Source organism: Anastrepha ludens, chromosome 5 (genome assembly GCF_028408465.1).
Source record: "Anastrepha ludens isolate Willacy chromosome 5, idAnaLude1.1, whole genome shotgun sequence".
NCBI lineage: Eukaryota > Metazoa > Arthropoda > Insecta > Diptera > Tephritidae > Anastrepha > Anastrepha ludens.
The window spans coordinates 57,798,829-57,824,293 of NC_071501.1; the positions used below are offsets into that span (position 1 = coordinate 57,798,829).

General features: G+C 38.2%; 1 protein-coding gene across 1 annotated transcript; it reads right to left on the reverse strand.

Moving 5' to 3' along the window:
• Positions 1 to 23,614: 23,614 nt before the first annotated feature.
• On the reverse strand, positions 23,615 to 25,188 carry LOC128864728 (E3 SUMO-protein ligase ZBED1-like). Its single transcript, XM_054104479.1, has 2 exons — positions 24,001 to 25,188; positions 23,615 to 23,946 (listed from the first exon to the last, which is right to left on the reverse strand). Exons 1-2 carry the CDS (start codon positions 25,186 to 25,188, stop codon positions 23,758 to 23,760), a joined length of 1,377 nt encoding a protein of 458 aa, XP_053960454.1. The 3' UTR covers positions 23,615 to 23,757.
• Between the last annotated feature and the right edge of the window lie 277 nt (positions 25,189 to 25,465).

Here is a 25,465-nt window from a genome sequence, read left to right on the forward strand (position 1 = left end):
AATTCAGAGCTGAGAACGCATAAGCGGCGAAGGCAGGAAGTATTGCTGCCACATTTATAATGTGGGAGCGCAGCATGCACCGAGTCGAGTAGCAGACAAGGCAAGTGTAAAAATGTGTGTATATCCTCCAGTTATTCCTTCTCTACCTTTTCTAACGGCGCTCTCTTGTTGCCTGCTCATAATGGCGCTGTTGTGTAGTTCCTGCTGTAAGTCAATGTGTTTTACATTTTTTGCACGCCATTACCGTTGGAAGCGTGCTTTTTACCTTCACCGCCAGCAATCATTTTTTAACATTCTACGGTTTTCTATGCGCTTCATTTCAAATTTTCTATTTTGTGGCTGCAGCATGTTTGCCGGTTATGCCAAAGATTTCATTTTACTCACTGATGTGGATCTACTGTTTCCGGACTCTTGCAAATCGAACTCAATCGATATCGTGCAGCGTCAGCCGGCAATACGCCAATACTCCAATTGTCGGTCGGCGATTGCTTGGATGGTTTCTGTAATGTATGCAAAAGAAAAGGAAATGCTGCCGAGATGGTAACACGTTTTTCTGTACAAATTTTCTTTCCCCTGCAATTCCCTTGCTTTATATCTTGTTGGTTTTTACCGGTAAACAATTTTTTTTAATAAAGTTTGCTGGAAAACGGAAAAAAACATAGTAAACTAGTACTACAGGAGACAAACAGCGCATGAAAAATAAATCGACAAACGAAAAGTTGCAATGAATAATTTCGATTGCTGGTATGCGATTATTTTCGAGTTGTATTTATATGTGTTGAGATGTGATCGCTATTATTGCCTTTCCAATTTTTATAATCGATGAGCTGCTAGTGAACTAGTATTTTAAATGGCCGTTTGCATATAAAGCGAAGCTCTATTAAACTTCAGCTAAATTTCAACTGCTATACTTTTGAATTTTTTGGTAAAACTCTAGAGATTGTTTGCCTTAATATTAGTACGCACTTCAGTGATGTAAAGGCAAACAATGTTGTGAGGCAAGAAGTTGAACAAACAGACCAGGTGCCATAGAAAATGCACCGGGGCGTATACGTAACTTAGAGCTTCAACCGAAGTTTAGCTGAGGACATGGCTGCCGCCCTACTAAGTTGATAGAGTTGGCATATGGTATACAAGTTCTACGACTTTTTGAAAACCAGTCCAGAACTACTCCACCAAATTACTGCAAAAATATTTCACAAAAATGTTAACGACAAAAACTGTTACGACGAAGTCGAAATTGTTATTTGATTACTGTAAGATTGTTAAGACGAAGAAATAGAAAATAGTTTTCCCAGAATTAGTTTTGATAATTTTTGACTTTTTTGACTTGACGTTAGTCGCTACGAACAATATCCTAAGCCTTTTTTACTTATAAAATCATCAAAACTGTAATTAATTGTTCTTATTTATTAGAGCGAACAAGATTTAATGATCCCCAATGTACCCCCGTACCTTTTTCAAGAACAGGTTTTTGAATATTTTGAATTGCGATTTTAATTTTTGAAATTAGTACATTACATTTTCATGTTACTTGTGCTATTCGTGGTATGTAAGATTGTAATTTCTTAGACTTAATAAATAAATTTTGCTTGCTATACCTATGAAGCATACAAAATTTCACAACCAAGGAAAAAGATTTGATTTTGGAGCAAGTGTGATATAAGCTCCTGATACTAAGGCCAACAAATAATAAGAATAAATGTGCATATGTATATCTGAACAATATCTAACAAATTATTAGAACAAATGCATACATACATATATATCCCTTTTTCTGCTCTCTAACGCATTGCTGACAACTAAATGGCGCGCATGCACAAATAAATTGAGACACAGTTGTTTTCAAACTGTTTTTTTATTTTGCGAGCCCCAACGATTCTGCGTTTTAAAAACATTCATTAGTGCAGCTGCACTACTCAAAGCGATACTCGCTTGAAGAAAACTCACGGAGAGAGAAAATGAGAGACCAAAAGTAATTTCTACTTGAACCCATAGGAATATATACCTTTACATATTTGTATATATAGGTAAAATTACGTACGGCAATGGGAAGAAGCAAAGCACCGAATGAAGCGTATGTGCGTTACTTTGCGAAAAAAGTAAGAGAAACTGGGTTGCTTATTGACAAACCAACGCGTGATCGACCAAAAACCGTGTGTACACCCGAAAATATTGCTGCTGTGGCCGAGAGTGTTCGTGAATCACCAGGAACATTAGTTCACCGTCGTTCTCAACAACAAAACGCGATGTCATAGCATTGAAAAATTGGACCGATCGTATGGGATGGTGCATGGCTAGTCGAGGCAGCCATATGAATGAAGTTGTGTTCCATCATTAACCGGAAGGATTGTACTTCAAAATAAATAAAATAAAATTCAAAAATATTGAGTAGTTTCTTTTTTATAGCATTTTTAATACCGTAAAGTTATATGGCGGACCCTGTACAACTAAGTATAATATAAGTAAGTGTTTCCATGTACCTTTCACGAATTTCGCCCACCTACTTCCTACGCTATTGGATGCTCTCGTCTCGATACCCCGAAAGAGTTCACTAATCTGAGTATTGTTTTTAATCCTAAGTTTTATTTCAAAGCCTTAGCAATTTTACCACTGCAAATTCATAAGATATGTTTGCATTCATTCGCCGTAGAGACTGGACATTTTTATTGTCACACTTAAAGGTTTCAGCGTATCCATAAGGTGCTGGATGCTTCGCCCAACGATCTTTGAATTTGTTTAACCCAATTCTTTCGTATAGTGCCAGATGTATGCCAATCACTTTAAAGTCCTTAAACCGCAGAAAAAATCCACTCTCCCTCTCATTTGTCTTTGAAAATATTAATAAAATAATTGAATGCCCCATTCTTTTGGAAGGCATAAATAACGACAACCCTACATCCAATGCTGCCTTCGAAATATTGAACTTATTTTGTGGAACGAGTCAAAAATATCTAATAATAATAATAAGCTTCGAAATAACAACCACCTAAAGATAATCTAAGTCCAAAAAGCCCAGAACACGACCTCATTACACCAAATATGATTATTGAATTGCGAGGCTGCGTTTTAAACTAGATGAGCAAGACTTTTAATGCTACATCCAATCTATTGCATTTCTCCCAGCAATGGAAAAACTCAACATTAGCCATGATACCAAGGAAACTACGCAGCAATAATCCTGCAGGCCCTTCTTATGCTTAGACTTGGTACTTATCTGCGAGCTCATAATATTGTCCCAACCAGCAACAAGGTTTTCGAGAAAAAGAACACGGAACGATCGGACAAGTAAATCGTATTACATCTGAAATGCGAATAACGGTTGAGCAACCAGAGTACTTCATAGCAATTCGATCGAATTTGACTGGATGGTCTCATGTACAAGATCAAAATATTACAGCCAAAAAACACAATCAAACTCCTAGATTATATCTTTATAAAAGAAAATGCACAGTAAAGGCAGCGCTACTATCTGCAATGACGACATTATTATGACAGGAGTAGCTCAAGGCAGTGTTCTTGGCCCAACCTTGTACGTTTTGTATACTTCGGATGTTCCTACAAATGTTGAAACAACCACATCTACATACGTTTGCCGACCACACCGAATACTTTGTCGCTCTAGATGTCCACTACAACCAACAGCGACTTTAGCGACTACCACTGATATTTAAACAACGTACAAATCCCACATAGTGATTGTAAACCTTGGCGTCTGTTTAGACAGGCGAACGACTCGGCGAAAATACATCGATTCCACCGTATTCAATCGCACGAACGAGAGAGCCAGTGAACAGGACCACTTCTGGAAAGAATTGCTTGCTCACGAGGCCGATTAATCGTGATATGGTCAAAGTGCTCTATGAACTTCACGAACAGATTTAGTTTTTCAAAGTAAATTTTCACAATTTGGAAGCGTTTTCTGGCATTAAACTATTCAAGATGAATTGACAGTCTTTGCTGAACAGAAATGTCAACACAGTTTGCCATTCTCGGCTGTCAAACCAAAGTTATCGATATCGATAGTTTGCAGTTATGCAACTGAAAAAACACTATAATAACGAAGTGTATTAATAAAAAAAATTAGACGCTCTTATATATAGAGCTTCAATGGAATTCCTTAACATTAGGATTAATTTATTTTAAGTCTAAACTATACTATGCTATTACTTTATACTATTCTTAAAGGAATTTATAATTAATTTGTAAAAGATTTAATATATAAACGCACTGGCATATCTAGATTATAAGATGAATAAATAAATAAATAAATTTTCTTTGTAGATATATTTTTCAAGGGATTATTTCTTCCCACTATTAAGAGCACACCTGATTTATCACTTTTGATTAAATTTTCTACAGGCCTTCGAATCTCATCGTCATACATTTTTCGAATTGCCACAAACAAAAAAAAAAGTATTTATATAATATGTGCGGCCGCCATAGCCGAATGGGTTGTCGTCAATTTCCGTCAGCTATGGTTCCCTTCGGTCATCTTACAAAGAGGTGGCGAAACAAGTAAATCAATCGGCCAGAAACGATAAGAGAAAGTTCACTGAAGATCTTGCTAGCGATGCCGAAACGGCAGGAGGAGCAAACAATATGAGACAGTTGCACCACACAGTTGGCCGCCTAACCAATCAGCAGAGTAGTAGTAATCAGCCGATCAGAAATCTGAATGGTGCTTTACTGACGTCCAATGATGGCCAGATCCGTAGACAGAAGGAACATTTAGAAACAACTAGCAACATCGCTCTTACCAGTGAATCTAACTTTGAAGTGGGCAGCACAACAACCAGCAGCAACATAACATCATGCTACCACCAACGCAGGCGTAATGCAAGGTTGTCCCCTGTCGCCCCTTCTCTTCGTCTTAGACGACGTCATGAGCCAATCGACCCTGCACAAAAGAGGGATCGTATGGAGTTTTACCAGACATCTTGATGACCTGGACTGCTGCTACCTCGGCTGCATTATCACAACAGGCTAAACAAAGCAAGAGTGGCGTTTGGGGCGAAAGCATACAGTAAGGGCGAGTTCGCAAATCTCGCTTTAAACTGCCAACTCATGTGTGAAATCCGTATTGTTGTACGAAAGTGAAACATTTGAAGGCCTGTACAAATATTACTTATATATTTGGTCACTTCACCTAAATTATATAAAATAAAAAGTGACGTTTAAATACTGTACTTTGACATGACATTTGTGGGAAATATGAGTCTCGAAACAAAGTGTGCATCCCGAAATTTTGCCGTACTGGTATATTTTACCAAGGTTCAAACATGCATAGAAAACTAGCGGACCGCTAAACGAGTTAATTTGAAAATGGGCTCTAAAGCTCGCCACGCAGAAACAAAATCATCTAGCACATACGGTCTCAAACATTTTCGCAGCCAAAGACGAGCGATTAAGAGGTAACGCATTGCATTTCCATTTCATTTGATATAGCTGGAAAGTCACATTATGTGTACATATGTACGTACTTTTTGAATACATATCTATATGTATTCGGATAAGTAATATCGTGACGGGTCACAATTGCTACAATGGTAGTGGCATTACTGTTACATTACGCTTTATTATTGTTACCAGCTGCCGATGTTCCCTGAGGCACGGCTAATGGACCTTATGGCACTCATTTGACTGAAAGCATGAATAAACGCTTAGATGCATGGATGGAAGGAGTAACGTACCGTTGAATACTCTCTGGTGCTGCTCATGGTGCTATGGTGTATATTTAAGCTTTGAGGTAAGTAAAAAAAATTAAAGTTAAATTTTTTTGTTTTCATAACAAATACTTTCAACATGCATAACTTGTAAGTTTTTACGAGTATATGAAATTTGATTATGTGCATTATTTTACTGGTATTCAACAATTCAATGTACATGCTACTTCTCTAATGCATATATACATATATATATACATATATATATATGCATGTATGTGCATGTTAAAGTGCGCGCATCTGTACATGCATACACATGCGCTCAACTGTCTTCAGTGCACTTTTCATGCTGCTGCCTTTGCTTGCTCAAAAAAGCTTCTAAGCGTCTATACCTCGGCATTTGCTCGCAACTTGACTATGTTAAAATTCGTATTTTTATTGCCTCCGTCTGAAATTTCCCAGGATGATGAAAAATTTATTGGTTCTTTCTAATTCTGCTTGTTGCACATTTGGTATGTAACATTGCTTACTTTGTATCTGTATTTTTTTGCTGTTTTTCATTGGAATTGAAGTCGTTGACAGGTGGCCCAATGCGCCGAACAACAATTGTTGCACAGACATGAACTCTATGGGACAGTGCAGTCTACCACAGGCAAATAGAAATGCTGAATTCTTGGATTCTTAAATGCGGACAATCTTAGTGAATGCAGGGGCTCGTAAATGTAGACGCAGACATTTTTTTGAGTTAATATCAAAATGTAGAATCTAGACACCTATGAATGTAGACTAATAGCAAAAATTTACAAATGCTCACATGTATGTAAATTCATAAGTCAATATGCATCAAAACTGCTAATTCTTCAAGCTCGAACGACTGTTTTCATCAAACTTTACCAATCTGATGATGTCTAATAATATTGGGGTAGTGTTAGTCTGTTCAGTAAAATTTGACAAAATAACTGAAACGGTTCACGATGAATCTCAGCAGGCGCCTTGAAAAACATTGTTTTATGCATCAGAACTCACAACATAATCATCCGAAACAAAACAATTTAAATTTACTTTTTAAAGGAAATGCGATTTATGGGGAATTACATACTATATGTGAAGAACTTGTTCAAAATTTCGATTGGTCCAGTAGATTTTGAGTAATGCCGTACACGGATTTCAAAAGCAGGTATTGAAACCCGGCCTGTAGCAACGGGGATCAAGTACTAATTTTGACTCAATATTCTTAAGATATTACGCATTCATTTAAAATAAATTAAAATAAAAATGGAAAAAGTTAAATACCTTCCTCTGAAATTATTGATCACCGTAAGATGGGTTTTTTTAATTGAAAAGCTCTAATATACGATATACAGGGTGGGCCATATAGCGTTTGCTTTTTGAACCACCTAGTTTTTTGAGAATGGTAACACAAATGATACGTCATGGGACGCTATACGCTTGAACAAAATTGGGAAATATTGAAAACCTATTTCCAAAATGGTGAGTCTTCTTCTTCTTTTCTGATTTTCACATCGGTGGCTACGTCAATAAGCAAAATTGTCGGATTTGGGGCTCAGAAAATCCACACGGTTCTGTAGAGAAGCAAATGCATCCACAACGAGTCACTGTTTGGTGCGGTTTTTGGTCGTGCGGCATCATCGGCCCATTTTTTCTTTCGAAAATGAGCGAGGTGCCGCGGTTACAGGAAATGGCGAGCGTTACCGTGACATGCTCAACGAGTTGTTTCCAAAAATTGAAGAGGATGACATGGGCGGCATTTGGTTTCAACAGGACGGTGCAACTTGTCACACTGCCAAAGCTACACTCGAACTTTTGGCTGCCGTTTTTGAAAACCGAATAATCAGTCGAAATTCCGATATCAATTGGCCACCTCGGAGCTGTGATTTAAGCCCGTGAGACTATTTTTTGTGAGGAGCCGTTAAGGACAAATGCTATGCGAACCATGATGCTTTAAAACACGAAATCGGAGGTGCCATTCATGAAACTGGAGCCCAAACTATCGAAAATGTGCTTAAAAATTGGGTTGATCGAATGGCCTACTGCAAAGCTAGTCGCGGCAGTCATTTGAACGATATTATTTTTTATTCATAAATGACAATGTTCAATGTTCAAAATAAAAAAAAGTTTCAAAAAATATTTATTAATTTTTTTTTATAGCCTATTCAAAAAGCAAATTTCACATGGCCCACCCTGTAGCTATAGGGAAACGATTTTTATGGTGTGGTAATTATCAGACCGTTAGCCGGCGCGCAGCGATTTTGACAGAATCAGCCGTTGGTACGTAGCAGGACTACGAATCGGTTTGTTTACGAAAAAACTAAGAATATGTTAGTGATATAAGAAAAAAATAGCACAATGTCTCTTCGTTGGCATCTGAACAACTACTAATTGCACGAGTGTATGAATACCTGTGAAAAGATCGTGCAGAATTCGGCTGGCGAATCACTCCCATGACGTGGCAGCCGAAGTTTCCCTCACCATTTTGTTTTTCGCCATAGCTATTGATTGAAGTCAACCAACCTATTGTAATGTTAAATATGTACCACTCGCTAATTTTTTTAATTTTTCTTTAAACGCCTAAACTCTACACAAACTGTTTGTACTAATTACAAGGTCAGTGCAGTTAAGTAATTACACGTGAATATCGGCACCGACACGACATCTTAAGTAAAATGGCACTTTGACTCCAAATTATTTGTGCACCTAAAGTGTAAAAAACATTAAAAATTATAAACAAGTATGTATATATAGGTAATTGGAGCATTTACCCTTTGTTTGGCCTTTGACCGAGTTCCTCCTTCTATTTGTGGTGTATGTCTTGATGTTGTCCTACAAATGGAGGAACCTACGGCTTTATGCAGCCGATGGTTTCTTATGAGGAGTTTTTCATCGCAGAAATACACTCGGAGGTTTGTCATTGCCTACCGACAGCCGATTACTATAAGAAAAAAAACTTTTTTTTATCATTTGATGTTCCATACCCACAGAGGGTTCCGAATGGTAGTCGCTCATTCGGTTACGCGGCCACCAGATTTACATTTTAGTAAAATTTTATTTGGGCTGGCTTTAAATGTTTGGAGTCCAACAAACACATAGACAGTGACAGATATTGTAACACCAGATGCACAGATGCAAAATTAGTTTTAACATATAGACAGTGGGTGTGGCTTGATCCCATCTCAATAGTAAAGGGTTTTTTTAATAAGAGGTGTTATTTTGATATTCAAAGAGAAATGCTGTTTTTTAATATTAATAATCGGATATTTATTTCATTATAAAGAGGAAGGTATGCCGTTAATAGTGAAAAATAATATCAGGCAAATGACCACCACGACCACGCTTACAAGACAATATCCTTTTCATGAAATTCTCCACAACCGAATTGCTGCCCTATGTCTTCGATAGCCTCACGAATTCCATCTTTGAGGTCTTAAATCTACCCTCGGCTGTTGGCGTAGACTTTCTCTGTCAAGTGGCTCTAAAGAAAAAATTCACAAGGTGTTGAATCAAAAGATCTCGGTGGCCAATTGTGATCACCTCTTCGAGAGATAACACGGTCCGGAAACTTTTCCCGTAAGAGATCAATGGTTTCGTTGCTTGTGTGGCACGTAGCGCCGTATTGTTGAAAATAAACGTTGTCCAGATCAATACCATCCAATTCCGGCCAAAAAAATCGTTTATCCTCTCTCGATAGCGCAATCCATTCAGCTGTAACACCTGTTATTGGAAAACCCTTTATTTACGTCGGATCTAAATGAAATGGGAAGCAACACACGCACCAAGTTTCAACGAGTTTTATTAATTCTTTATCGAGATACATATATGTACTTACAAAAGTAGGCATGACGCCACCCATTTTTCAATAATTTTTCTTCTATTATAACACGAATATCACGTATTTAGCTTTGTTGAAAATTACCGTTATATGGCAGGTGGGAGTGGTTTTTACCGATTTCACTTGGTAGCTTGGATAAAGAGTAATATGTGTACCAATTTTCATTGAAATTTATTATCTTTTACTCGAGCTATCATCGAAATCCAATATTTTCATCAGCGTCTGTATGCATACCATAGATCTTGAAGTGTGAACCGAATGATCGCGCGAAGTGATGTTAGATGCACGTGTCGTACACGTTAAAGTGGGATGGATTCGCAGTCGAGTCACAGAAGTTCTATGCCCCAAAAGATGCTATAAGTGCTGGGCATGTGACCACATTTCGAATGTATGCGGGGAAGGGACCGATCGAAACTAATTAGGCGGTGCGGCGTAGAAGGACATCAAGCTTTGTCAAGCACAAATGTCGAAAAATGCGCATTGAGCGAACTATAGTTATGGAAATATGCAGCAAAACGACAGCAAAAATGGAAACGAACGTCATTCGACCTCATAGTCTTTGGATCAGTCTGCATGAATGCAGAAGGTTTAGCGGAACAAATGGTCGCGCGGGAAGCGATTGTTGCCGAGGTTCCAATACAGGCGTAAACGTCAACCTGCTTACTGATGGACTACCGAAATAGCCAACCTTCGAAATACCTGTAACAAAGCACGACGAAAGGCACAAAGAGCGGAAAAGCAAAAGCGACTGCTTTAAGAAAATGCGCAACAGTGCAGACGACGATCCCTGGGGCACGGCATATAAAACTGTGATGAATAGAGGGCCGAGAGCACGACAGCCAACGCGTCCGATCCTCCTAGAGCAAATATGACAGTAATGGCGCTACTGTCAACACAAGCAAAAATGTTCCGCCAGTAATAACATATGATATTCTACACGCACTAAAATGCATAAAGGACAGCAAGGCTCCTGGTCTCGTCGGCGTTTCGAATATTGCGCTAAAGGTAGCTATACTGGCGAACCCGCAAATATTTGCAGACCTATATACCACGTGTATGGAAGAAGGAACATTTATGCATGCTGGACTCAACCGCGAAGATATTTATCACATGTGATCGACCCCAGGAATACTTAGAAAGCCCCTGAGATCTCTCAGACAAACAGTTTGACTCAGCCCAAAAAAGCGGAGGCAATACTGATAAGTGCGCGAAAGAAAAAGGTGACTATGAAACTCTCAATTGGTGGTCACGATATACTGACAAAGGAGGCAATAAAATGCCTAGGAGGCATGTTCGACACGAGATTGAGCTTTAAGCAAGATCTAGCAGCAGTTAATAATGAAACAGCGGCTGTAATGGGCACTCGCACAAAAATACTACTCAATATAGGTGGCCCGCAAGGGGAAAGTTAGCAATAGTCGTGGACTCGATCGCGCTCCACGCGCACCGGTATAGGCAGAAGCCAAGAACATCCACATATGTGAAGTGGTGCGCACACACAGGCGGAGCGCATTACGGGTAACATGCGCATATAAAACGGTACCAGACGATGCAATATGTGTTGTAGAGCAAGAGAGCTTCGCCGCCTCTATAGCGAGCAAGGAGCAAAACCAACGGCAGCAGAAAAGGCCATCGAGAGAGAGCGATCAATGTACGAGTGGAAAAGAAGATGGAAAGAGTCGATGGGCGTACGAGCTAATATCACATCTTGAAGAGTGGGTGAAAGAAAGCATAGTGATACCGATAATTACCTTACACAGATACTCACCGCTCACGGCTGCTTTATGGAACATCTCCACCGCTATCAATTGGCAGATAGTCGATTTTGCCCAAGATGCCCTAATGCAATCGAAAGCTCGTCACACGCGGCTTTTCATTATGATCGCTTTGCACGAGAACGTGCAATACTTGAAAGAGTTTAGAGACCTAGTCCTATCAACTTCACATGGCACATGTGCTCATTCAGTGCAAGTTGGAAGGCAATTTGAGCATTTGCTGGAAAACTAATGGTACGTCTTCAATTCATTCAATGGGAGCACAAGACCCAGCAGCTGCAGATACAGTTGCAAGTACGACATGTAGATGATCTTTTAGTAGACAGGACGACGACAAACGCTTACTATACATTTGAGTCAATCACTCACAATACCATCTGACAGAAGACAAGACGTAAAAACAGCGCAATCGCAAATGTTCCGCTGTTCCACTTCCTTCAGAACCACCTATCAAACAGTGGGAGGAGTGGATACTATCGCAGGCGTAAGATCTATATAAGTCCCCAAGAGAGGAGCCTGGACGCAGGTATCTGGTTGTGTCAATAGACATAAACTCGGTTTCAAGAAGACATAAACTCGGTTGAAGAAATGCTTTCAGCGGTCCCAGGGTGGGAATCAGCCGAGGAAGAGGAATGTTACATTCTTAGTGGGAACAACCCCCACATATCACTGGTGCGACGGCGCCTTTGATGATATTTCAGACATTTTGATTTTAATCTCCTACCCTAAAAAACCAAAAAAAAGGATATATACATACATATGTTGCATTCTTTATAGATATTTCCATTGCGCAGAATGGAAAACTTTAGGCCACTTTGCAAGTAATTTGCAAGATATAGAGAATCGCCCTATTACCTTTAATTGAATAGTGCAAATATGTTTACAGTGATTTTTAAATTCATAATATCACAAACAGTAATAAATAAAGCTGCATCCCATGGGCAGTGGCGACTGCAAATGTGTTCACAGCGTCTGGTACGCAGCATGAATTTCGTACTGAAAAAAAAAAAGAAATTCCATTAATAATCAATATTGCAGCGACACGCAGATTCAACGGAAATTTTATACACTTCTTTAGCATCGCCAACAAAAGAGGTAGCTGCTGAAGTAGCGTCAAGCGATTTCCGTTGGAAGCCGCTACAACCTGTTCAGGTGGTATAGCTGCGGCGTCATCATGCAGAGGGTTTCGAAGAAATCCTCTCAAAAATGCAGTGATGCTAGGTTTATTGTTGCTATTATTGCATACCACTGTTATTGGCTTTAAGAGCGGTGGCCATATTGAAAATTTAAATTGCGGAAGCCATGCCCCACGCTTTGACCAGTTGCCAAGGCCGCAAATATGTGTACTGGTAAAACGCAATTACAATAAAAATTATAGGAGGTAAATGCATTAAGTGCAATAAGTTCGACAGTAAATACTGTGCAAAATGTGTAAAACAGTGGCTTCTGGCCGAGATAATATAATTTCATTGAAGTGCTATTTACGATGAATATACAAAATTCCCTTGCATATGCTTAAGTGTGCATATGTATGTACATGCATTAATGTGGTAGTTGCAACCACAAAAAATATTGTTTTTGTTTCATTTTTGCAAGTTGGGAATTCCTTTTCAAGGCAAAAAACTCAAACTTCTGCAGAAAAGCCCAAAGGGCATAACAACAATAACATCCGAAACATTTACTAGTTCAAATCCTTTTTTGTTGCCGGTCTGTTAGCATTTTTAATTCAGCTTAATTGCGGGTGGGGCCGAAATAGGTGTGTCTACAAGTGGGCACTGACGGAGGCGGATATGTAATCATTTACAACTTTATACTTTCTGATGCTACTGAATTACTTAGTTACGCAATACATGCCGGCTGGAAAATGCATGCGTGGATGCAAAGAGTTGCTCAATAGGTGCACTCGAACTACGGCGGTGTATAGCAACCATAATTGCAAAGCTACAGCTGTCATGACATTTGACCATCAAACGCTACACGATACAGCAACAAGTGTTAAAATTGATTGTCAAAACCTGTGATGATCGCCAAACGTTCACAGAAGCTGCATTCACTGTCAATGACGAACGATATCGGCCAATGGCACAAACAGGATGGATTTTACGGAACATACGATGCCGCTCTGAAAGCTGGCAGAACTCACGATAATCACTAAACTCAACGCCATTTATGAGAAGATATCTCCGAAAATATACGCCATCTGCCAGGGTTCGCAGTAGTTAATCATAATGCCATCGAATGAATTTAAAAAGAATCCGAAAATAGTTGTGCCAATATCACTTAAGCTGGTTGTTTTATTTAAATAACTTTAAAATTCTAGTGCTCCTAATGACAGACCCTATATGAAAATGAATTTCCTGGTCTTGTCTGCACATCCAAAATATAAAAATGCTCTAAAAAACTTAAAAAATATACACTTTTCTAAAACAAAGAAGGGGAAAGAAAAACACAGATGTATGTATGAACATTCATTTTTGTGAAGATGTGTGCTTACATACATATATATATGCAAACATGAGTGGGCGTCGCAAAAATATTGCATGTACAAAAATAATATAATACCCCTGCGTATGTACGAGTATGTGCTTTGATGTGTTTTAGTGCCCTAGTAATTGCATATGTTTACACAATATATTTCTGCCAATTCTGGTTGTTGTTTTTGTTTTTGCAAAATTTGCATATGCATACATATCTTATTCTGAAATGCAACATCTGCATGTACAAGATACTTAGTTTTTGCTGCTGCTGATGTTTTATTGTGCTACAGCTACAAATTTAGATTTGTACGCTTTATTTGCTAACAAAAAAGAATTGTTGACGAAGCAGCGTCAAGTAATTGGTACGAACAACTAATTGAAAAATGCGCAAGAAACTACGCGTTACTAACACATGACAATGGAACTAGTGATACGCAGTGCCAAACCATTGCTATTAGGACAGCGACGGGATGCTTCCTGATGTCTCCCCTACAAAACCTACGTAATGAGGTACAGATGCTACCTGAAAGGAGCATAACAAACTGCTCACAAACAGTTTCTTCAAGGACGCTACCGTAGGTTTCCCCATGTAGACACCTGCTTGAACCAGAGCCGTTTCCCAGGCACGTCAGTAGGTATCTCGACAACTACTCCGACCAGATCCAGGACAAAACTAACCAACAAATACTGGAGCAGGCAGTGTTTACACATACACTTAACGCCATTCATCGGGAGGCACATACCACCTTCTTAAGGGGGGAAGCTGGTCTAGAGCGCAAAAAATGGGCATATTTTACGAATTTATTTTGACTCAACAAAGGAATCAATCGAAAATCTGTGAAATAGGTTTAATAATATAGCTTTCATGGTACAAATACAAAATTTTTCGTCTGAATTAATTTCAAAATGCCCGCTGTCCAGCAGTTCTCCTAAGGCGCCTTTTTTTCTAGTGGGTCCATTGCCGAAGACGTAAACTCCTTAATTTTTGTCCTGGATCAAAAAATAAAATTTGTTTAGTTTCTAATATATATAACAACAGAAAGAGACGTACGTAGGATTTTTTCGATATTTTGTTTTTTCGCGAAATGGTGCACGTTTGAACAAAAAGTTACAATTTTCACTATAAAGAACGACATAAAATTGTTGATTAAAAAAAAAACTATGTAATATAAATAAAAAATCCTACGTACGTCTCCGGAGAAAGGTATTTCGAATGTATTGTCAAAATTTCGTAAGAATCGGTAAAGATTTGTTCGAGTTATGTCTTCGGCCAGTTTAAAAAAAGTGATTTCGAGAAAAACGCGTTTAAAGTTGTAAGTAGCGTTCGGGGCATACCTGCGAGGCACTGCCGTCGAATGAAAAATTTGGGCATTTAGACATTTTTGCTGGCATCCCTCATTTGGTATATTATTTCTAAGACCCTAAAGCACCTTTTAAGACAAAAAAAATTTTTTCGATTTTTTCAAAATTCTAGACCAGCTTCCCCCCTTAAGCTCCCGACCCCCGAATGCCGTAGTTGGAGCCCAACTACCGCCTACAGCAGATGAGGAGCTGCAGCTACTCCGAGAGACCTGTATGACCTTCACTCAATTACGTTCTGGATACTGTAGTTACCGGTTAAACTCCTACTTATTCAGGATTGGGCCCGCCATTCTAAACATATGTCCAGCATGTGAATGCACCCCGCACGACACTAACCACCTTTTTACATGCCCCACCAAACCCACTCATCTCATACCTCTCTCTCTCTGGACCCAACCGATCGAAAGACGAAGACGATCGGTAATCTACATTGCCCTGACAGCGTTTAGTAAGCTGATTCAACAACAACACATGACAATCGAAGCAGAAAAGGGCAGTCAATGTTTGAATATCGATATGAAAATAGACATATCTTACAATAAAGAAAAATGAATGGAATAAGGGATTCTCTCTAAACAACTTCGATACCACAGTCTATACAGATGGCAGTAAAGTGGATTGTGGTGTTGGAGTTGGTATATATTCTCATAGACTTGGAATTGAAAAATCTGTGCGTCTCCCTAATACCAGCAGCGTCTTCCAAGCGGAAGTACTAGCAATTGGGGAAGCCTGTCGGTTACTAATCGCAGATTTCTCTTTTAAGGGCAATATCGCTATTCTTTCGGATAGCCAAGCTGCAATCCAGGCGCTGGACGCGACTATAACAACCTCTAAAGTGGTGGAGCAAAGTAGGAATAGCCTCATCAACTTGAGTGAAAACCATAGAGTAACCTTAATTTGGGTCCCGGGACGCTGGAACATAGAAGGTAACGAAAAAGGTGATGAACTGGCAAGAGGGGGATCTGCCATGAATAGCGTTCTTGCAGTACCAGTATTCACTCCACTAGGTGCGGTCAAGAATGCAATTTCCCTAAAATACCTTCGAATTGCAGATTGTAGATGGAGAGACCAGACGAAATGCAAAATCAACAGAACGAGGATGTGGCATCAAAATGGTGCGGAAGCGCTAGTTGGATTCTGGATTAATCACCTCTGTAACCAACCAACCAACCATTGCACCATAAAATTTTTGTACCCAACCCATATAATCCCCTACCCCACCTTTGTTAGAGGGACGGACCGTGATCAGCACATCTTGTCTTTATATGCTCTTTGATGAATCTTTGCTGTCAGTACTGCCATTATTTCGCGAATGGTACTACTAGCAACTAATTTTGCATTATATTCAAGTGTTTTCTTTCAATAAAATTAAGCGAAACTATTTTAGCAGCAACTAAAATATATGTACAATATGTTAAGAATGAGTTTGGCACAGAAAATAAATTCAATTTTTCGACTTTAATAGCAAAAAATACCACTCTTTATTTATATTTGAATACTTTTTGGTACTGATTCATATTTATTCACATCATTTAAAGGAAGTTAATAAAAAAACCAAGTCATGTTAAGGACCCAATTTTGGCTTGAAAGCCATGGCCTGGTGCTCACCGAGGTGAGCATGCAACTAGACGTCACATCCCTAGTGACTCAAAAAGCGGGGAAATACCCAGGCATTAAATCAGATGCAGGCCCAGAACGTAAGGCCCAGATACGGCACGCGGCTATTAAACAAGCGAAGATCACAGGAATGCTGAGCAGACTAATGGCGAACATCGGTGGGCCAACCCAAAACCAAGAGCAAAGCACTGGAAGCGGCACTCAGAGTTGCTTCAGCTATCTCAGTAGCAGCAATTCTTGTGATCAACAAGGAGACTCTAGGAAAAAACACGCCACCACAAATCCGCGGAACGGAAATGCCAAACCATGCAGCGGCGGCAAAGCCGATTGGACACTGAATCAAGTGGCAGATGAACGGCGATGCTTACAATAAGTAAATGGGTTCAAATGAACTTCAGGGAATAGGGCTATTTCATCACTCAGTTCCTCTTGGGCCACGGATACTTCAGAAAATATCTATACCGTATAGGTAAGGTAAGTGACCTTAGGTGTGCTTTAATTGCGACAGATGGCTCGTGGAAGTGTCCTGAGGGAGCAGATTGGAGACATCGCGCCAACCTATGTGATCGGCGAGATACTTGAACGTGAGGATAGCTCGAATGCAGTTAAAAGTTACGTTGAAGACGTATTACGAAGAAAAAATATAGCCTTCAACATAGTACAACAAAGCGAAGCCCCACAGACAGAGGCATAAGAAGGCGAGCCTATAGCATGAAGCTGACTGCAAACATGTTGGGCCAGACGTGGGTGAATAGAATTGGTTCCAGGAAGGGAGTCTCCCCAGAAGAGGAGGAGGGATTGTTTTAGTGGCAACACCACACGACGCAGTAGACGACGGTCGCTGTAAGTGCTAAGGCGCTTTAAACCCTAAAAAAAAAAAAACAATTAAAAAAAACTTCAAATTCTTTGGAAAAACAACAACTAAAGCATCAAAAACAAATAACGCACCATTTCGATGTTGCCAATAAATTGCTTTTACATTTTGCTTTTTCAACTTCATTAAATTGTATTGCGCTATTAACTTTGATTTACCGTTATCTCTGTTTAGCTGTAATCACTCTGGTGCTTTCGTTTTATCATTCAGAGACTTTTTTTTTTATTCGCACTTCAATTTTAAATACTATATTTTTAAAATATCTGGGAAAGATTATCCTTTGATATTACGCAATTATTATATTATAATTACCACTTGGGTAAAAGTGTTCAGGAATTGTCTAAATATTTTCGGTAACACGTCTGATAGTTTATAATGTTATAAATCGAGCGAAAACAGAGGGTAGACTAGAGAAAAAGCGTGCAGGTGAGTCTAAAACTAAAATTACTGGATGAACTGCAGAACGCTGGATGATCCGAAAATTGGATCAATTGTGGAATTGTTGTCTCTCATGAAGCAGTGCGTCAAACCATATAGCACCACGAATATTCATCGAAATCAGCACACAAGAAACCATTGCTGTCTGCACAAAATGTAAAAGAAACGCCTGTCTTTTGCTTTGTACCACATTTCCGAACCATAAGATTATTGGGACAATGTTATATTTTAAGACCAAATAAAGATAATACTGTAATACAATGATGGACTGACTAGGGTATGGCGAAAGCCCTTGACAGCTTTATATATATATAATTGGCGCATACACCCTTTTTGGGTGTTTGGCGGAGCTCCTCTTCCTATTTGTGGTGTGCGTCTTGATGTTGTTCCACAAATGGAGGGACCTACAGTTTCAAGCCGACTCCGAACGGCAGATATTTTTATGAGGAGCTTTTTCATGGCAGAAATACACTCGGAGGTTTGCCATTGCCTGCCGAGGGGCGACCGCTATTAGAAAAATGTTTTTATTAATTTTGGTGTTTCACCGAGATTTGAACCAACGTTCTCTCTGTGAATTCCGAATGCTAATCACGCACCAACCCATTCGGCTACGGCGGCCGCCGCCTTGACAAAAGCGAAATATAATCCCCAGGGTTAAATTTGGAAAAATTTCCACTATAGTTTGGAGCCGTACTTCCAGTAAAGAAGTAGGAGAGTTGGTGTTTATTGACGGCACAATGGACGCCAAACAATAGTTAAATGAAATAATAAATGGGGAATAAGTTCGTAGCATTTTTACCGAAGGCTTTTATTTAAACAAAAAACAAGAATTATATCAATAAGTTAATCAATTATATATTCGCCGTTTTTGTTTACAGCCTCTTCCCACTTCTCGTCCAATTTGTTGATGTCGTGCCGCCAAAAATCGCCTGGTCGGGTGTCAAAACAGTTGTTGAGCCATATTTTAGGGACCTCTTTGTTATCGAAGGTAACGAACGCTCTTCATGTAGTTTGACAGGAAGCGGAAAATCTGGTAATCGGTCGGTGCAAGGTCCGGAGAATACGGCGGATGGTTGGCGAGATACTGAGAAGCAATTTGAAGGCGACTTTGTTTTTTCGTTGAGCACGAGAGGCTCCCAGGTTCCAAATTTTTCGGTAAATCCCATTGAATGGAGGTGATTGAGAATGGTTTTATGATCGCAGTTCATTTTTTATGCCAATTCACGACTGGTTATCGACCCTTCACCCTAGGTGTCGAAATTGTTGATTTTTGCCTCCTGGATATTCCATTTCTAAGCCTCAAAACTAATAAAAAATTAAATAACTCAAAAATACAATTAACATAGTTCTGCAGAGCAGAAATATTTCTATCGAATGAATAGGGCTAAACTGCAAACAAATATTTGTAAAGTAAAAGAAAATATTCTATAAAATCACTATGAACTTATTCCTCAAACCAATATATTGAAAATAACTTAGTCAGCAATTCCAAAGAATTTCGATTTAGCACTGAGAATTTTCAATTTTACCAAAGCGATCCAAAGCATAAGGAGCATAATGTGCAGATGTGGCTTCTCTACAATTACGGTAAAGGGAAAAAATGCAGCAGCATTAAACACTGCAATAATGGAGGAATAGCAGAATATACTGAACGTATACGACGTAAAAAAATTGGCCCACTCCATGAAAAATCGCCTGCAAAATGTTATTGGACCTAACGGTTATCATACCAAAAAAATACGTATTCACATAATGTAGTTAATAAATAAAACCTGTATTAAGTTTTGTAAAAACAGTTAATTGGCAGTATAGACATGGTATGTTATCTTTTGCTTTGGTTGTTGTTTTTCCAAAGATTTGAACTTTTTTTTATTAATTTCCTTTAAATGCTGCGAATAGATATGAATCAGTACATAAGAGAAGTTAAAGATAGACTCGAACAAAGAGTGCTATTTTTTTCTATTGAAATCGAAAAATTGAATTTGTTTTCAATGCCAAAACTCATTCTTGACATACTGTACATTTCCACACGTGTTCTGGTAGCTGAGGCATCCGAGATAATTTAAACTTAAACAGCAAAAAAGCGCATTTAAGTTTGCGCAGCATCACAATTTGATTAAAAAAAAACCATGCACAGTACAACTCTTCCTTCGGAATGCCGTTGAGTTTAGGCGCTTTTGATTCGCCACTTCCACTTCTGCTCGCCATCGGCTCTGATCATTTGACGAAAAATTTGCATATGAAAGCAACAAAAAAGTTATCGAACAAGACTCGCCGCCAGCGACTATGATTATAGGCCTCTTCTATCCCCCAAGAGTTTGCAGGTGGCAAATAAATGAAGCTACTGGTATAAACAAACATATCTTGGCGAAGCTGGATTAAAGCTGCCTTAAATTACATGTGTTTGCAAGATAGTGAGATATACCAGATTTATGAGGAATAACCATACTCGCTAGTGGCGAATCTTACTCGATAGCTTTGTTGTTGCTTTCACATGCCAATTTTTCGGCAAGCTAATAGAGCATAGAGGTAGCGAGCAATACTCAATAAGTGCTTCCAAACAAATATGGTTATCTATAACAGTTGCTTCATCGGGGAATAGATGAATGACTTGCTAACGCTTGGCGAATCGAAGAGGCTTTTAACAGATAGCGCATTTAAAAATTTCTCTTAAGGACCACGCGGCTATCAAACAGTTTGAAATTCGACAAATGTACCTTAAGATGTAGTATTATTTTTTTGGAAGAAAGTACTTCTTCAAATGTGAGGTAAATACAAAAAAATTTCTTACAAATATTTGCTAACAATTCTGGTATCGTCGTTATATTTTTCAGTGGCGTCCACAAAACTGTTTATAAGAGAATTATTGATTTATTTGTTGTCAAAAGGTTCGCTTGCTTTTACGAGGGTTGCCTTTTATATTTTGCGCATTTGCAACTCTACATGTAATGAGCTGTAATTAAATATTTTTCTCGAAAATTTGTTTCAGCATAAATTCACACACAACGTTTTCATTTACAATGCGAAGTCAACGATTGAAGAAGCTGCAGCTACTTAAACAGCTTATTTTGGAGGTATATGTATATTTCTGAGTGGCAAAGGTGCGTTGAAAATTGGTGCAAGATAGTGCAGAAGTATTTTGAGAATATTTTGAAATATAATAAAACCATTTTCATTATTATTTTATTATGTTCTCAATACTGGCAGCAAAAATATAAAAGGCAACCTTCGTAGGCAATGGTCCACTGAATGAGATAAGACATATTTAAAGGCGAATCTACTATTCAGAATGTTGGATGCATCAAATAAATCTAAGTAATACTCATTTCTTTTCTATTGGCTAAAGTGTTAAATTTCAACTGACATTTAAATATAACCCCTTGCACATTCTCCACCGAAATGAAATGCAACCAAGCGAAGAATTACGAGTAGATATTACACGATATTTTAATTGCTAGTTTAGACTGTTGCTGCAAATTGTTGGCGCCAATATGATTCCTCCGTACCGCTTGCATGCATCATGAAGTTATAATTTCATATATTAAAACCAAATTTTTGCCTTTCTGGTATGTTCGTACATTTGTATTTGTGGCTTTTACATAAACATGGTTTGGCGGAAGGCCAATGTTCCCCAGGAAAACCGACAAGTGGATCTCAAAAGTCAACTAATAAGTGAGTGTATGTATCGTAGATGCCATGAAAATGTATGTTCACAACCGAAAGCGTTTGTCTCTTACCAAAATTGAGCATATAGTATATATAATTGGCGCGTACACTCTTTTTTTGAGTGTATAGCCGACCTCCTCCTCCTCCTATGGCGTGCGTCTTGATGTTGGTCCACAAAATTGAGCATACATAAACATATTAAGACTGTCAAAGAGCAAACTTGTACTACCAAAAACAATATTTGCTTGATAGCTGGCAAGCAAGTGACCATTCATTTGCAATAACGTTTATTCGATCATACTTTTATAAACTGTCTTACTCAGAAAACACTTTATTAAACTTGAATAACCCTAACGTACAATTTATGTGGAAATCCGACCAAGAATTGTTAAATAATTTTTGGTACGTTTCCAGAAGTTGCCGCAAGCACAAAAAACGTAATCTACTTGCACCTACCGCCAAAATGGCAAATGACAAACATAAAATATATAGACAAAAGTGCTCTTTGTACGGCATTACGAATGTTCCTTTGAGATGAGGTTCTGGCCTTTTGCCATGGGCCGCAATAGAGACACCGAAAGATAAATAAGCAACATATGAAGCGAATAAACTGTTATGTGAATGAAGTAAAAGTACAAGAAAGTAAGGATACCAATGTACAAGCACATATGTGGAAAGGTGCTTGGAAAAGCGAAGGGACGAGTCCCGGACGAATAGAGCACAGTGTTCTTTTTTATGCTGATATTAAAGCAAATTTTATCTTCGTTATGAATGCATTTTCTTATACCATTGCAATATCGCCAAGCTGATTTATAAAATCGTTTCTCTACATTTGTAAGTTGTTAAATAAAAAAGTAAGGTGCTTCTTTATATTAGCAAAGTGAAGCTCCGAATTTCCTACAATGAACAGTGTTTGTCAGAGCTGCGACAATAATATGGTGAAACCCTGTTTTCGGATGCAACTTTTTGGCATGAAAAACAAATACTAAATCGTATTGACACAATTGCGAGTCCATTGTAGTTCCGTCACAAATAGCAACAAAGTTTTTAATCGTGATAGATTTATGTTTCAGTATACACCCCAAATCTATGCAATTACAGCTTAATCATATGGGTGAATTTAGGCTCCACAAAACGAAACTCTGTCTGCATGCTTTTCAGTTAACTTGATCGTAACATATGATAATAAATAGGCTTTAGTTCATCAAAATCGGTTCACAGGAAAATGGGTTATCTTAATTTCACGTTCTACCAGGCCCGTGCGCAGACCCTCAGATTTAGGGGGAGTTTTCAAAAAATGTTACATTGTGTCTTTTCTTAAAGTAATTATAAAGAATGAGATTTTGCATAATTTTTTCTTCTCTGTGCAGGTGATGGGAATACAACATGTGTATCTTATATACGTATATTATGATTGGGAGCAATTCTAGAAAACAATTCAATAAATATTATACATATATTGATCGAAATTAAATATTTTTCGGGACTGTTAGCAATACAGATTTGTTTAATCTAATTAAAATTACATTTTTATGTAGATTAACTCGAGATTACAACACAACAGAAGTCAAGGATAAAAATTTGTATCTGAAGTCAAACAGGCTTTTTCAGAAATGCATATTTTTTTCATATCGATTCATGTCAAAAATTTGTTTAAAACTTCGCGCACAGGCCTGCTTTCCATCAGTCTTAGCTTACGATTGCTACCTACCATGCAAATAAGCTTCGGTTCTTTACCACTGAATCAGCCTAATGATATTTATGTAAGATTTATCAGTATATGAGTATACAATAGAGCTGCAAAACTATCGATGGTTGCAACATTCAATAGTTTCGATGGTTTGGCAACAAATATTCAATAGTATCGATAGTACTATCGAAAATATTTTCAAATTCAAAAACTTAATAAACGCATACTTAACAATAAAAATTAACATTTTAATAAACATTTCATATGTTTCATATGTTTAACATAATGAGATCCTTCATGGACATAGTAAATCAAAACAAATTTGAATAAAATTAAAATTAAGGATCAGTCTTCTGCCAAGATCCGAGAATTGTAACTAAGAAAAAGGAGCATGTCCACATGCTTAGCTTTTAAGGCAGCTCTTCGTTCCGTTATAATTTGTCCAGCTTTGCTGAACAATCGCTCCGACTCTGTCGATGAAGCAGGAATGCAAAAATATTTCGTAGTAAGGTCTTTTATACTATTTTCGTTATGCTGTAAATACGGAAACATTAAACATTTTTGAAGAATATTTGTTAAGCTACATACCTGCCAATATTTGAGGGGATCAACATCGCCCAAGGAGTGATGTTTCCCAATATATTGTTGTAAATCAATTATTGCATCGGAGCGCTTGGTCCTAGGCAAATTTTCTATGTTGATTTTTACAAATTCATAAAGAGGATGTCGTGTTGGTTTTGGTTGATCAATTGGTGTTGGTGGCTCTGAGGTGGGAGCTGAAGACTTGCTCAGATGAATAAGTTCTTCAATTAAAAGTTTTTCAGCATTTTTGGCATTGTATTGCGAACGGAAACCTTGTTTTTTAAACCTTGGATCAAGCAATGTAGAAATGCTAGTTACTGTGCGATCTTCGTACTTGTACAACCTTTTGATTACGCTATCAATTAAAAATTCGTTTACTTTAAGGCCAACTTCGGTAAGAAGATTTTTTGTGCTATTTTCCAAGTTGTTTAAGAGGCCACAAGTAACTGGAATAACTAGTGATACTGTGACTTTAGAATTCGATGACACTTCTTTGGAAGCAATGTCAAAGGGAGAAAGTATTTGTGACAAGTCTTTTAATGTTGTGTTTAATGTGTTGATTTCGTCAGCTGTGAGAGGCTGTGGCGCTTTCGACAAACTTAGAAGTGTTATATTGATTGCTTCATGTGTTTTTAAGACTCTTTCAATCATTAGGAATGCACTGTTCCATCTGGTGGCAACTTCCTGTATTAGACTATATTTAGTTTCCGTCAATTGAGAATCTTTAAATTTCTTGTAAGCAATCGTGCTACTTTTAAAAAACGCGACAATGGACTTGCATTTTTTAAGTAATTCTTTTGTGCAATCCAGCTTAAGGCAATCTCGCACCACCAAATTAAGTGAGTGTGCATAGCAGGGTAAATTCCTTTTTTTAAGCAGCTCACACGCTTTGATCATTGAGCTTGCATTATCGGTCACAATTGCAGTTATTTTATCAAAAATTCCCCATTCGTTGCAAACAGCCTGCAGGGTATCTGCTATATTCTTAGCAGTATGATTTGTTTCATCAATTAGCTTATTTGTTGATAAAACAGCAGAGCGAAGACAGTAACTATCTGTAATAAACGAGCATGTGACTGTCATATAAGATTCATTTGCCAGGGACGTCCACATATCAGTTGTGATGGCACAGTGATTTATTTTGCTGAGCAAATTTTTTAATTTAGGTTTCTGCTCATCAAATAAATTTGTCATCATGACATTAGAGAGGGTAGTCCGCGACGGTAGTTTGTAGCGTGGGTCGAATAGTTTGATAAAGTCGCGAAACTCAGGATCCTCAACTATAGAAAAAGGTTGCATGCCTTGAGCTACAAATTTTATGAGTCCTAAATCAAGCTCTTGTTTGCGCTTTGACGTAGATTCATATGTTGTGTTTAAATATGTATCTATATTATTTTACCAGAAGTGATTGACAAATCGTTAACACGCTGACCGGGATGCGCACGCTTCAGGTGGTCAAATAAATTTGAGG